This window comes from Staurois parvus, unplaced genomic scaffold (assembly GCF_062004578.1).
Source record: "Staurois parvus isolate SC_StPar_1 unplaced genomic scaffold, SC_StPar_1.0 ptg000715l, whole genome shotgun sequence".
Taxonomy (NCBI): domain Eukaryota; kingdom Metazoa; phylum Chordata; class Amphibia; order Anura; family Ranidae; genus Staurois; species Staurois parvus.
Genome location: NW_028318511.1, coordinates 9,750,812 through 9,764,843, shown reverse-complemented (window position 1 = coordinate 9,764,843; position 14,032 = coordinate 9,750,812). Strand labels below are relative to the sequence as shown.

Here is a 14,032-nt window from a genome sequence, read left to right as displayed (position 1 = left end):
TCAGCAGAGGCGTCCAAATATTAAGGAGAAGCTGAGAAATGGATTCTTCATTGATTTAATATTTATTGATCACAGAATAATATAAAACACCGTCAATGCATTTCGTGGCGCTACACTGCCCACTGTGCTGGTGGTGTTTTATATTATTCTGTGAGCAATAAATATTGAATCAATGAAGAATCCATTTCTCAGCTTCTCCTTCATATTTGGGTGCTTCTGCTGACACCAGTTTCTCATCTTTTGGGGCTCATAAACTGTTTACCTTAGTACATGGGTGCTCAACCTGTGGCCCGGGGAAGTGCATGCCCGGGGTCGGTAACCCATCGATCACGTTCTGAGCTTGCCGACCCACCATATTAGAGCATCAGAGTGCATCAAACCAGCAGCAGAGGAAGCAGGCAGACACGGTTGGAGCAGGAGTCGAATAAGCTCATACTTCCGTTGCTATTCAAAATAAAACATTTGAAATCCTGAACCATTTTATTTTATTGTAGCCTGCCGCTCACTTAAGTGGCCCTTGCTCTTCAAAAGGTTGAGCACCCCTGCTTTAGTACATGAAATGTGTTAGGACTACATGACAATTTAATTTCACAGGGACTATTAAAGACATTTTTTGTGCCTAGCGTAAATCTTTCCGCACTTTCCAGCACTTGGAGAGCTGCACTTGCCTTGTACAGCCTACCATACAAGTGATATCCTGCATTTGGCTATACTCTGGTAAACACTGATGCCTCTTTGTCTCAGTATTTACCCACAGTATTTACCCACTTATGCATGTCGGTAAAACTTGTCAAAAAGTGTATGTGTTTATTTACCACTGACTTTTTTTTATGAGTAGGGGTACTATGTACTCCTCACTAATTTTTGTGTGGACAAGATGCTTTGCCAGTTAGTCCCCCGTGACAAAGTACCCCCTATATGTTGAGTCTCACCAATTGTAACTAGCTTGTGTATTTGTGTTTTGCAATATATATATATATATATATATATATATATATATATATATATAAAACATTTTATTATTTATTATCCTTATGGAGAGGAGCCTAGTCCAGTACCTTTCCTTGCTGACTTATTGACATCCCTTTTAACCGATTTGTTTCTTTGTCTTCTACTCTTGTACATTTTACCCCTGAGCAGTGAACATGTTGTGTAAAAAGTATCACTAAATACTTCAATGCTGAGTATTTCAGTGACATAAGGAGGATATGGTGCTCATCTGCATTTTCTATATGTCTTCCATAGCACAATCTATACATACTATTCTACCTTTTTGCAGCATTGTCCTCTTTGCTGGGTCAGGTTTTCTACAGGTGTTTTGTACTTTTGAAATAGTTGATGTGGTTTACTGTCAGTTTTTTAAGAGTAGGAGCTTGTTGGAATATTTGTAGCAATTGAAGGTGTTAAAGATTTTTTTTAATGAAACTGTAATATAATGTGCACTATAGGTTGCTTGACTAGACATACAGTTGTGGCCAAAATTATTCAACCCCCAATGCTGTAAAGGGGTTTAGGGACTATAGTGTACATTTGGAATTGTATTCAGAATCAAATCCTACAAGGACGTTGTAACTACCCAAATGCAACTAAAATGACATCAATTGTTTATGTAATACAGTAGTAAATGGTTCTTATGTGGTTTCTTCATTGCCACAATTATTCAACCCCTTAAAGACTACCACTCTGAAGAACAGAGGTTCATACAGGTGCTTTCCATCAGGTATTGAAAACACCTGTGGATGTCACCGAGCAGCAATCAAGCATAATAAGCACCAATTAGGCAGCTTTAAAATGACTGTGATACTCAGCTCCTTCTAGACATTTACTGGTGTGGTTACAAACATGGTGAAGGCAAGAGAATGGTCCAGGAAGACAAGAGAAGAGGTGATTTCTCTTCACAGGAAGGGCAATGGCTATAAGAAGATTGCAAAGATGTTAAACATACCAAGAGACACCTTAGGAAGCATCATTCGCAAATTCAAGGCAAAGGGCACTGTTGAAACGCTACCTGGTCGTGGCAGAAAGAAGATGCTGACTTCGACTGCTGTGCGCTACCTGAAGCGTAGAGTGGAGAGAAGTCCCCGTGTGACTGCTGAGGAACTGAGAAAAGATTTGTCAGATGTGGGTACAGAAGTTTCAGCCCAGACAATAAGACGCACACTGCGTAATGAAGGCCTCCGTGCCAGAACTCCCAGGCGTACCCCCTTGCTGTCTCCAAAGAATAAGAAGAGTCGACTGCAGTATGCCAAAAGCCATGTGGACAAACCACAAAAGTTGTGGGATAGTGTTCTGTGGACTGATGAAACAAAATTAGAACTGTTTGGGCCCATGGATCAACGCTATGTTTGGAGGAGGAAGAACAAGGCCTATGATGAAAAGAACACCTTGCCTACTGTGAAGCATGGTGGAGGGTCAATCATGCTTTGGGGCTGTTTTGCTTCTGCAGGTACAGGGAAGCTTCAGCGTGTGCAAGGTACCATGAATTCTCTTCAGTACCAGGAGATATTGGATGGAAACGTGATGCAGTCCGTCACACACCTGAGGCTTGGGAGACGTTGGACCTTTCAACAGGACAATGATCCCAAGCATACCTCCAAGTCCACTAGAGCATGGTTGCAGAGGAAAGGCTGGAACATTTTGGAGTGGCCATCGCAGTCACCAGACTTAAATCCGATTGAGAACCTCTGGTGGGACTTAAAGAAAGCAGTTGCAGTGCGCAAGCCTAAGAATGTGACTGAACTGGAGGCCTTTGCCCATGAAGAATGGGCGAAGATACCCGTAGATCGCTGCAAGACACTTGTGTCAAGCTATGCTTCACGTTTAAAAGCTGTTATAACTGTAAAAGGATGCTGTACTAAGTACTAAGATTGAATGTCACTTGGGGGTTGAATAAAACTGATAATGCTGTGAGCACAGAAAAGACATTTGTGGTTATTTCATTATAACTGTTATGTTATATTTGTCTGACCTACAAGTGCCTCTTTAATGTAAATGTAAGCAAGATGACTGAATGATCAAAAGCAATGTCAAACTGGCCAAAACACTCAATTTCAGTGGGGGTTGAATAATTTTGGCCACAACTGTATGACCCCCTATCAGTCAATTGATACAGTCTGCTTTGCCTTCTGTGGATATCTGCAAACATTGTCCAGTCCGCTAGGCTTTCTCTATCTTTTTTTTTCTTTTACTTTTTATAAATCTTACAATTGAATCTATTCACACAGGTACCAGCTGGATAATTATCAGTGCTTTGTAGATTTGGTGGGATTCTGGATTAACAACCTGCTCATGAGAGTGCCCAGCTCTGTAGTCCTTACTGTGGGGACACACACCGACCTATGCCAATCAGAGGAAGTGGAACTAAAGAGCAGAGATATCCAAAAGAAGATCTGCAGCATGGTGGATCTACATAAAAGCAACCTCTTGCATTTTATCAACAATCTGGGGGAACGTCAGGACTCTGAGCTCTACCTTGAGCAAGCAGAAAAGCTGAGAGAGATATCTAACTGTACTATCAATGTATGCAGATAATTTCATGTTGCATAATTATTTGAGAGGATTTATATTTAAATGTAAGCTCTGAAAAATGAACAGATGACATTGTCGACATTAAAAAATTGCAAAGAAATGTGACATTAAAATAATTCTATGAGAAGAACACTTAAAAATACCAGCACAATAAATAATGTACAGTTAATAATGGGGGTGTTTATTCTGGGGACGACATTTAAAGGAGGGAATTCAGTATACATTTAAATATTTCCTCTCACTTCCTGTTGTGCCACTGGGACAGTAAATGAGTGGTAATTCCCATTGGTACACAGACAGCAAAAATATTCTTCCAGGGGTTTTAACCTTTCTATACTCTGCCCAAAATTACAAGAAAATTGGGTTGATTTACTAAAACTGGAGAGTGCAAAATCTGGTGTAGCTGTGCATGGGAGCCAATCAGCTTCGACAAAAAAAAAAAAAACTTAAAGCTGATTGGTTTCTATGCAGAGCTGCCCCACATTTTGCACTCTCCAGTTTTAGTAAATCAATCTCAATGTGTCTATGCATAAACTTTTTTGAGGGACAACTGTGTGTTTAGAGTTCATAAGTAAACATTATTGAGGAAGTAAGACTCTCTAAATCCCAATTTTCAAGTATGGTGTGGTTAAAACTGTTTTTTTTTGTTTTATTTTTTGTTGTCTGTGACCTATTGTGGAGACTTACCTTTACTCCCAATTATAGAGACACAACAGGAAGTGAGAGATGATATCTTCAAAGTTAGGGGAAATACCCTCTTAGATAGTTGTCACCAGAACAAGTATTCCCATTAGAGTCTTTCCCCTAACCGCCTGTTCTGGTGAAAGATGCACAACTATGTATTTTCCCTCACTTTCTTTCCTGCTGAAAATGGTCACAAGAACAATTGGAGAAGGTGAATGTCCCCAGTGGGGACACAGACATCAGTAAAATCCTGACAGAGGTGGTATCTCTTCCACACTCTTTTCAAAACAAAAATATGTTTATGTCATAGACCAATGGTTATGTCCAATTGTGGCCCTGCCACTCTGCTCAAATAGTAAGGAAGTCAGACAAGTCTTCCAATGAGGTCAATTGAGCTGATTCAGCCACTGAACAACCTGCAACCCTCCAGCAAGAAAGGAAAGTCACAAGTCATACAGATGATAAAAATGCGTTCTGCAAATTAACGCACACAGGCAGGGGCGGACTGACTATTCGAGCACTCGGGCACTGCCCAAGGGCGCGAGGTCAGTAGTTGGCCCCATGAAATGCCCTTGGTACCTTTTTTATAGGCTTTTCTGAGTGTAGGGAAGGACACAGGGGCCCCATGATCCCCTATTGCCCAGGGGCCCCATGAGTTGTCAGTCCGCCCCTACACACAGGTTTATATACACTGATTTACTTTTAGTAGTGTATCAAAATCTGCCAAAGGTAGTAAATACAGATATTTCAAGTCTTTATATGAAAATGTATACTCCATGTATTACAGGTTCTTCCAGTTATTACCATTGACAGCACCAACTACCATGACATAGAAAATCTGCAACTCCACATCTTGAATTCAGTGGGAAAAGTGGAACTATTTCCTAACGTTATTAAAATGTTGCCTAATGTCTACAAAACAGTGGAACAGTCTATTCAAGAGGTGATTCAGAGTGAAGACAGCCCTCAACATGGTAAGTAGTCCATCATATTGACCAATAACTCAGCCAAGCATCGTAAATGAGTCTTCATGTTATCTGCTACCCATTGGCTTTACAGAAAACTTCATTACACATTTGTACGACAAATAATGTGTACTGCTAGTTGTATAGGCCTTGTTCAACTAGTTGTTCTGTTAAAGATGAGCAAACCTGAAATTTGAATTGCTCAAAAGTTAAATGACAATAGCTGTGTGCTTATACAGTAAGTGCTGATGTAATTTTTTATGCTGTCCATTCTGTATGGGGTTGGTGTAATGTTTACATCAGATCCAGCTTCCATGCATATCAAGAACAACGTCTAATCTTCATAAAACAGGTTGGTAGCACGGTGTATCAAATCTAAACTATCTTCTTTATTTCAATCCATAAAGCAAGGGAGCAAGACGTTGACGTGTTTCAGCCCTCCTGGACCTTAGTCATAACCAACCAACCATAACCGTTATGACTAAGTCCCAGGAGGGCTGAAACGCGTCAATGTCTTTGCATTGTTCCCCTATTTTATAGATTGAAATAAATAAGATTTTTTATAATTGATATACCGGGCTGCTGACCTGTTTTATGAAAATTGTTGGACAGTGGTTATGGCTGGGTTTAGCACAGGTATTGTCTATGTATGTGATTATAGACTGACTGGGTAATAGCACCACACAATTTTGTATACTGTTTTAGGAAGACCCTATGCCTCTATTAATTTCCCTGCTGCCTGCACCCCCTAGACATATGTAACCTGGAGACAATGTACACAGTGTGACTCCATAAAAAATGGCGGTGACAAGGACTACAACACAAAGAAGGCAAAGGATTGTAAACACATCTGTAAATTGCTAAGATTAGGTACTGTTAATGCTACATCATGCAGTACAAAAACATTTGAGACAACTGTATACTTCTAACTGCTCCTGTGACAAAATAGGCACAAAGGTGTGGAGAAACTTGAGTAACCTGCAAAGAGCCCTGACCTCAACCCTTTTGAACACCTTTGGGATACATTTGAACACTCTGGATTTTGAACCAGACCTTCTTGTTTACCATCAGTACCCAACTGCCCATGTACTCTGTTTGGCAGAACTTTTTTGCAAAATATCCAACAGCGCACACTTCAAAATCTTGTAAAAATCCTTCCCAGAAGAGTGGAAGCTGTTATCGACGCAAAGGGTGAGGCAACTTGGAAGAAGGAGGGGACTGCAAGGACTCATGGGGAATGTAGTCCCCACATAGACATGGCCTTGTAGATAAAGAGGAAGCAGAACTAAATCTCCTAGCGAGGCTGGAACTGAAGAGGAAGGACTTTGGGAAGTCTCCGGGGAGAGTCAGAGGAGAGAGGTGTGCAGGAAGCCTATATGTCTTGGACTGCCATTGCTGATCTAATTTCATCCACTGAGGGACTGCTACTACTGCTGAGTGACCTGTGCCAGGGGTTGTTAGATAAGGACTTGAATGCAGAGAGCCATAGTGAGGACCTGGGCACCATGTGACAGAACTGATAAGACTTCTGCTGATCCAGAGTCTGGGTTTCCAGATTGGCTGCTTCAACTTGTGCCAGATCACCAATCCAAACCGCTGTTATAGACTCCAAAGAGAAAGAGAGGAAGTGAATCTATAGGACGTCAAAGTGGTGAGAGGCTGGCTGGCTGGCCGGCCACTCATTTGCCTGAGATACCACTATATTGCCCTAAGTGGGATTTTTCCTTTGGTGATTGTCTTTTTTCTCTCCTGTGGATTACAAGTATTCCCACTGTGGAGTAAATGTACCTCAACAGTAGCACACCTTATAATCAATGGTCAGTGGGTAGGAAGGGTTCTAGTATTCTCCACATTAAGGACTGAGTTCTGTTTTCCTTTTATATTTCCAGCCACCATATGGTGGTTTACTGTTTTACTGCATGTTTTACTGTATTGCTGCATTGTGATTGCTGTGTTCATTGTCTGGTTACACTGCTCCACTCTGCACTTTCCATAGGGCTTCTGTTTGTTGAAAAGCCCATATTTAAGCCAGAATTGTATCAGTGAGTTGGGTTCACCAGGGCAGGTCATCCCTGGGGCACAGAAGGGGCTTCAGGGGTGATAAGGAACATGTGCAAAAACACTAAAAAAAAATAATTCTGCGCTCCCTCCTAACCACTTTGTTTCTAAACATATTCTCTAGTATTGTGTATTATAAACAACTTTTCCTAGGCCTTAAAATATCCACAAAACTAAAATTCAAAATCTAAAAGATCTTAGTGAATACAAAATCATGTAAAACTATAAACAATATATAAATGCAAAAAGAAGAAACAAAAAAAGAACTCATATTCCCAATCAATCAGATGCAGTTATCCAAATTTCTTACAACAGGGAATTATAAAAGAAATCATATAACAATGGTCCACCCAGCATTTATTACCTTGTGCCCCACCCAAATTAAAGTGGTATTAAATTAAAAACCAAAACTGTAATGCAGGGTGTCTCTAAAGTTTGGACACATAGGAAATATATACAGCATATGTGTATAATATACACTTTATAAGCTCACCAGACCTTAACCCCTTTGACATCTTTTTTCGGGTATGCTAAAGGAGAAGGTATACACAATGAAAATCACAGATATGAATCACCTGTAGGAACGCATCACAAACGAATGTGCTCAGATTGATGGAAATGTGGAGTTACTGCATCAGGTTCATGTGAATCTTGCAAAGCGCATGGAACTTTGCATCACAAATGGTGGAAATCACACTGAAGATGTTATTGATTAATATTCCATTTAAATAGAATGTTGTTGAAAAGTTTATTGAAAATATGCATTTTGCATATGTGTCCAGATTTTAGGGACACCCTGTACATATAATGCATCTTACAAATGATTAGATATGGCAGCTGTGCTAGTTTTTGTTTAGGCCTTTTCCCTCTATTTTCACCTGGTGATCTGGCCAGTAACACTCCTCATGTATTAGAGTGCTCCCACTCTGTCTGAAGGAGCACAGGGGAGGGGAGTGTTAGATGTACTAGCAAATTTAAATACACTAAGAAATTAAAGCTGAACTCCAGCTAAAACTTTATAAGCAATTAGAGCAATGTTGTTTTTTAATTTTGGGATAAAGGTTTTACATAAATGATAGCTGATTACTGTAAGCACCTTTGTCAATGTTAAATGGTTTGTCTCATTGCTGTAACTTGATACATGTGCAAGAAAGATTTTAAAAATCAACAGACTTATTGGCCATATCACCAGATGAAAATAGAAGACAGGGAGCCTAAAAAAGAAAACAAATACAGCCATCACATCTAAGAACTGGTAAGCTACAATCTAATAAATGTTTGCTTTCGGGTTTAATACTTTTAGGATGCAGTGCATAAATACATAAAAAGTCCAAACTTCAGCAGTGTTACATATTATTGAATAAATAACAGGTGTATACTGATGGCTTTGAACACAAAGGACTACTGCTGCCAACAAAAGCAGATAGGTGGATGCATGAGATTTTAGACCATGTCAATGGCCTTATCAATAGCAACTAAAAACATGATTTTTTTAAATGTGGTTTTAGAAATAAAACAAAATGACTACATCATGTGGAGCCCTTTATCTGCAGTGGGGGAATGCCTAATTGTGGTTCAGATAAGGTCCAGGATTCAGATGCACCTGCTGTTGGAGATTGTACAACATATACAAATTTGACCTTCTATGGTACAGGGATCAACAACTTTGTTGTACGTTTGATGATGGACGGTAACGCTGAAGAATTCATATGCTATAAAAGATTTGAAATAAGAGATTAAACTGATCTGACTGAATTGGGTTGAGCACAAGGTTCTTATTAGATGTGATGGTCAGGTAACCGCAGCTGTTTGGCCATATAGCATATTTATTTGCAACATGTTCTTGAACTATGGTGGTCCTGAATTTTTTGGATGAAACTGCAGCTGTTCTATATTTTAAGAGCTCTGTACTTAAGAAGCTGTCAAATTAAATTTTTAGAAAGTTACCATTGCTCATTTTGTGTGTTTATGTCCAGGTAACACAATATTGATGTTATTTATTCTTCAGGCATAATGGATTTGGATCATCTTCTGAGTGAAATTATGCTTAGAAATGATCACAGTGACTTGGATAAAGAACTCCTCAAAGATATTTTACGGTACCTCCATCAAATTGGTCTCATTGTCTGGTATGAGGACAATAAATCTTTACTCAACACTGTCTTTTTGAAACCATCATTCCTTATAACTGTCTTCAAGGTTTGATTTGATTTTTGTTACTATGTACTTGTTTTCTTGTTTAATGTATGACACATTATTTTATTCTAATACTACCTCTTGCTCATGGAATGCCTTGCATTTGGTTACTTTATTATGTTTCAGATGCTTGTTAGGCATGACCTTGCCAAACAGCTAGAGAAAATTCCAGCTGAAGTTCTAGTTTCAGAAAGAGCCTTTAAGCGTGATGTTCTGAAATGGCAACAAATGCTATGCTCCAAAGCCATGCTTCGCTTGCAAGCTATTCGGGTTCTTGTTAAACACCAGCTAGAGAATCTCCCTCTGAGAGACACAAAGGATCTCTTCCATGATTTGTTGGGAAATTTGAAAGAAGATGGTAAGTTGATAAGCCTCTTAGTCCATTTCCAGATCTGTATGTCTGTAAGAAACATAAAGGACCTTAACCCAAGAGCTCAAGATTTTGTACCTGGGAATCCATGGTCTGTAAGAAGTTCACCAAAGGAGATGTGCTATCTTTTCCCAACATATCTCAACACCTTGATGGAAGTCACTGAGCGGTGGGGTGGAGATCACAGTGAGGACATATACATTAGAGTTTACTTTTCTCCACAAATTCCAGAAGGATTTTTTCAAAGGTATAATGCTAAACACCTTTTACTGCTTACTAGTACTAAATTATGCTGTAGTTTGCTTATGAGCAGTAGTCTTTTTGCATCGCTTCTACTAACTATATCTCTGCTAATGTTGAATCATTTGCCAGTATGTTTAAAATCTGACTTTAGCATGCTGTGTTATGTTGCAGAGGACTGTTGATATCAATCCATTTAAAGATAAGCCATAAAATACAGTATTAACACATATAAATATGAATTATGGCTATGTTTTCAAATTTACATTTCAGACTCATGGTGAGATCATGCTCCTTCTACACTACCCATTGGGTGGAAAAAGGCAGCTTTCTTTTAGTGAACAATGGAAAACCACTGTTGATCAAGGAGAATAACCAGAGGGCTGACAGTTACCTTGAGATTCGAAGCCGAAGACCCAGAAAACCAAATGGTAAGTTGCAAAATTACTTTATCTCAATTTTAAAACTTATTTATTGAAGACTAAGAGTCTTCAGATCACCATCTGAATGATCATAGGTCCAGAAAAAGCATCAAAGTTAACCTTGATGCACCTTTGGAAAGGAGCCATTGCCATGGTTAGAAATTTTCTTTTTTTTCCGTATTAAGTTTAATTAAAAAAAAAAAGAAGAAACATAGAAAGTTGTCCACAGACAAATGAAATACAAGTAAACATCCAAACTAATACAATACCATGATGAATAATACACAACTTAGTATCAATGTATGATCACAGGAATGTCTGTGATGTCAAGACCCCAAAGAAGTGTAAGCAGTCATGACCATACGTATAATGAGAGACAGAAAGTAAATTAAAAACAAAAAATAAAATAAAAATAAATCTTTAAATGGATTGAAAATAAGCACTAAATAAGGGCCCAGGAAAGTAAGTCATACATCAAATGTAGGGCAGTTAGGGTTGTCTGTCAACCATATCAAGCCCAAACCTGCCAGGTAACCCTAAATGACTTTTTAGTACACTGGGGAAAATGCCGGGCCAACTCTCCCTTACTCAAAAACTCAGCTGCTGATGGCTTCCCGGGAACAAGAAAAAAACCCTGAGAGACAAGAAAAGGCAAGGAAGAAGTGAAAAAAACATCTCAAGTCTGATGTATAGTTCCAACTGAAAAAGAGGGAGCCATCTCTCCCATAGGGAGTTAGGCAAGGGGCCACATATCGCATGTTCATCCACTTAAAAGTCACCAGGGAGCTGACCTCCATCCTCCAATAGGTTGTTTATATTCATCCAGAGATTTAAATGTGCCCAAAAAGCCCACATAGTTGTGTAAGCCTTAATTCTGTCTTGCACCACAAAACTCAGCTCCTCCATCTCCTTCAACTCGTTGAAGCATGTCAGCCATTCCCAAACACTTGGTAGGTTAGTGTCTCCCCAGTGTATGAGGATACAAAGGTGTACAACATTAATCATGAGTAGTTGCAAAGATCTCTTGTACTGTTGCAATGGCTGCTTCGTATGGTGTAATAGATACTGAGCTGGGGAAAAGTATATAGCCCTCCCCATGAACTGCAAAGTAATGTCATGCACCATCCATTGCCAGCAGCAATCAGAGACTGTCTGAAAAATCTTATGAATCAAGAAGAGAACTCTATACCATCTTGATTGGATCTTGAATGAGTTCTCTTGGGTATGAATGTTAAGGGAGCCCTTATGAGCAAGCAAATTAATTTTCTCCCTTTAGTCTTCCTCTAGATGGAGATCCAGGTCTCATTCCCACTCTGAGCAGACTTTGCCGGAGTTGGGAATATGTGTTGAGAAAAAGAGGGAATAGATATCAGAGACCAGGTGTCTCTGTGGCACAGACCTGGTGCAAATGGGCTCAAAAGGTGTCCAATCTCTGTCGAACATCTATCTATCCCCAGTTCCGTTCAGGTAATGTCAACTTTGCATGTAAGTCCAAAAAGGGATGTTCGAATTGGTAACCCTGGGGACAAGTATGTGGACACGTGGTCATCAAAAAGGACCTCTTCATACTTGGCAAAAAGTCTAGGAACAGAAGAAAGTTAATATGCATTACATGTGAGCTGAAAGTTCTGTATGGTGGCTGAGATCTGCTTCAATTTACAGTATACAGACCGAAGCCAAGAGGCTGACACCAATGACACTTCCAGAAAGGCTTGTTCCAGTTGCACCCAGTCCTTGTGGGCTGTGTGGATGAACCAGTCCATTACTATGGTCAACTAACATGCCCAGTAAGGTTAGAAATGTTTATAATCAGAAATAGTGTCGCGCTCCACTACCAATTACAAAAATTGAGAGTAAATAAATAATGAATAAATGAAAGAGTGCCTGACATTGACCAACAACACCCCGGCCCCCACCTGAGAGAGCCTTTCACTACCATGTCCCCCGTACACTGGCAACCCCCCACCCTGGTGAGAGAGAAGACAACTTCACAGCTCCGGACATCCCCGGGAACAAGAGTCAGGCTCTGCATACACCATCAAGCAGATCACAGCCTCTCTCAGATCGCACCTGGTCCCCTTGCTGTGTGTGTCTCTTCTTCTATCCCTTCCTTAGGGGGGTGCCGCTGCCCCCCTGAAAGATGCCTTGTTTGCCTTGTGGTAAATACTCCCTTGGGTGTAATGTCCATGAAATGTAATAAAAGAATATAGTGCCTTATCCTCTTTAAAATTCAATAATTAAAATAGAGTACTGCACTCACATGTATTGCAAGTTAAAACCCGCATTAAAAGAATTATCCCTGATGAAGCCATGTGACCCGGTGGCGTAACGCGTAGGGCAGGGGCTCTGACGTCACAATGCTTAAAGCAACATACGGCAAGTATTCAACTATTATTATTATCATTATACAGGATTTATATAGCGCCAACAGTTTGCGCAGCACTTTACAATATAAGGGAGACAATACAATTACAATACATTTCAGTTCAGAAACAATGTGAGGGCCCTGCTCATGGAGCTTACATTCTAAAGGAAGGGGGAGGTGATACAAAAGGTGATAGCTGCGGGGGATGATCTGGTGGAGGTGATTCAAGTATAATGGAAAACTTTACTGTGGATTCAAATTTTAACTTTTAATGCAGTTTTAACTTGCAATACATGTGACTGCACTACTTTATTTAAATAAATTAATTTTAAAGAGGATAAGGCACTATGTTCTTTTATTACATTTCATGGCCATTACACCTATGGAGTAAAATCCCCAAGGAAGCAAGGAAACCCCCTAGTGGGAAGAGGGATATTTCAGTCCATCCATCTGGCTCCAGGAATATCCATAAGGAAGCAAGGGGACCCCCTGCTGGGAAGAGGGAACACTCTGTCCATTCATTCATCCCAGGGAAAGAAGGATAATCCTATCCATTCACCACTAAGTCCAATTAAAGGGACATAAGCTTTTTATGACCTCACCTAACGGTTTGGTCATATACACCAGGTGAGAGCACAACCGGTGAAGGCATATAATATTTTTTAAGATTGGTGAACTGCACGGTTATTATCTCGCATCACAGCACTAGAAGTGTCAAAGACACGGACTTAATAAGGACATGTTTCCAGAAGCAGTATATAACTGCAGTGATATTATTATATATTCTTTTGATGCTGGACTTTTATTTATTCATTATTTATTTACACATAATTTTTGTAATTGGTAGTGGAGCGCTACACTACTTCTGCTTTTATTCTCTATAACACAATGGTATGAGTATGTGTACAGTGTAAGCCAACCACATTTTTTCAAAGTTTTATACACAATTTTATTTAACTTTATTGGTCATATCACTATTTTAGTACCAGTTAAATATTTAATTATTTATTAGCACATTGCACACACCATAGTAGCTCACAAGACCCCACACTTTAAGGTTAGAAATATTCTTTTGATGCCAAACCTAAAGTTCACATTAACTACCGATCTTTTGGAAATTAAACCATTAGTATTTATTGTACAATATGTGGCCAACAGTTTGCAAACACTTGGCCATTACAAATATATCAGCTGCTAGAACATT

At 39.5% G+C, this 14,032-nt stretch overlaps 1 protein-coding gene across 1 annotated transcript in view; it reads left to right on the top strand.

The window, feature by feature from the left end:
* Positions 1-14,032, top strand: part of LOC149445661 (malignant fibrous histiocytoma-amplified sequence 1 homolog) — a 52,453-nt gene that overhangs the window by 23,109 nt on the left and 15,312 nt on the right. The window contains exons 3-7 of the mRNA XM_089653512.1: positions 3,225-3,519; positions 5,000-5,186; positions 9,244-9,434; positions 9,558-10,048; positions 10,315-10,472. Of these exons, the coding sequence (XP_089509638.1) occupies positions 3,225-3,519; positions 5,000-5,186; positions 9,244-9,434; positions 9,558-10,048; positions 10,315-10,472 (1,322 nt within the window). The remainder of the gene's footprint in view (positions 1-3,224; positions 3,520-4,999; positions 5,187-9,243; positions 9,435-9,557; positions 10,049-10,314; positions 10,473-14,032) is intronic.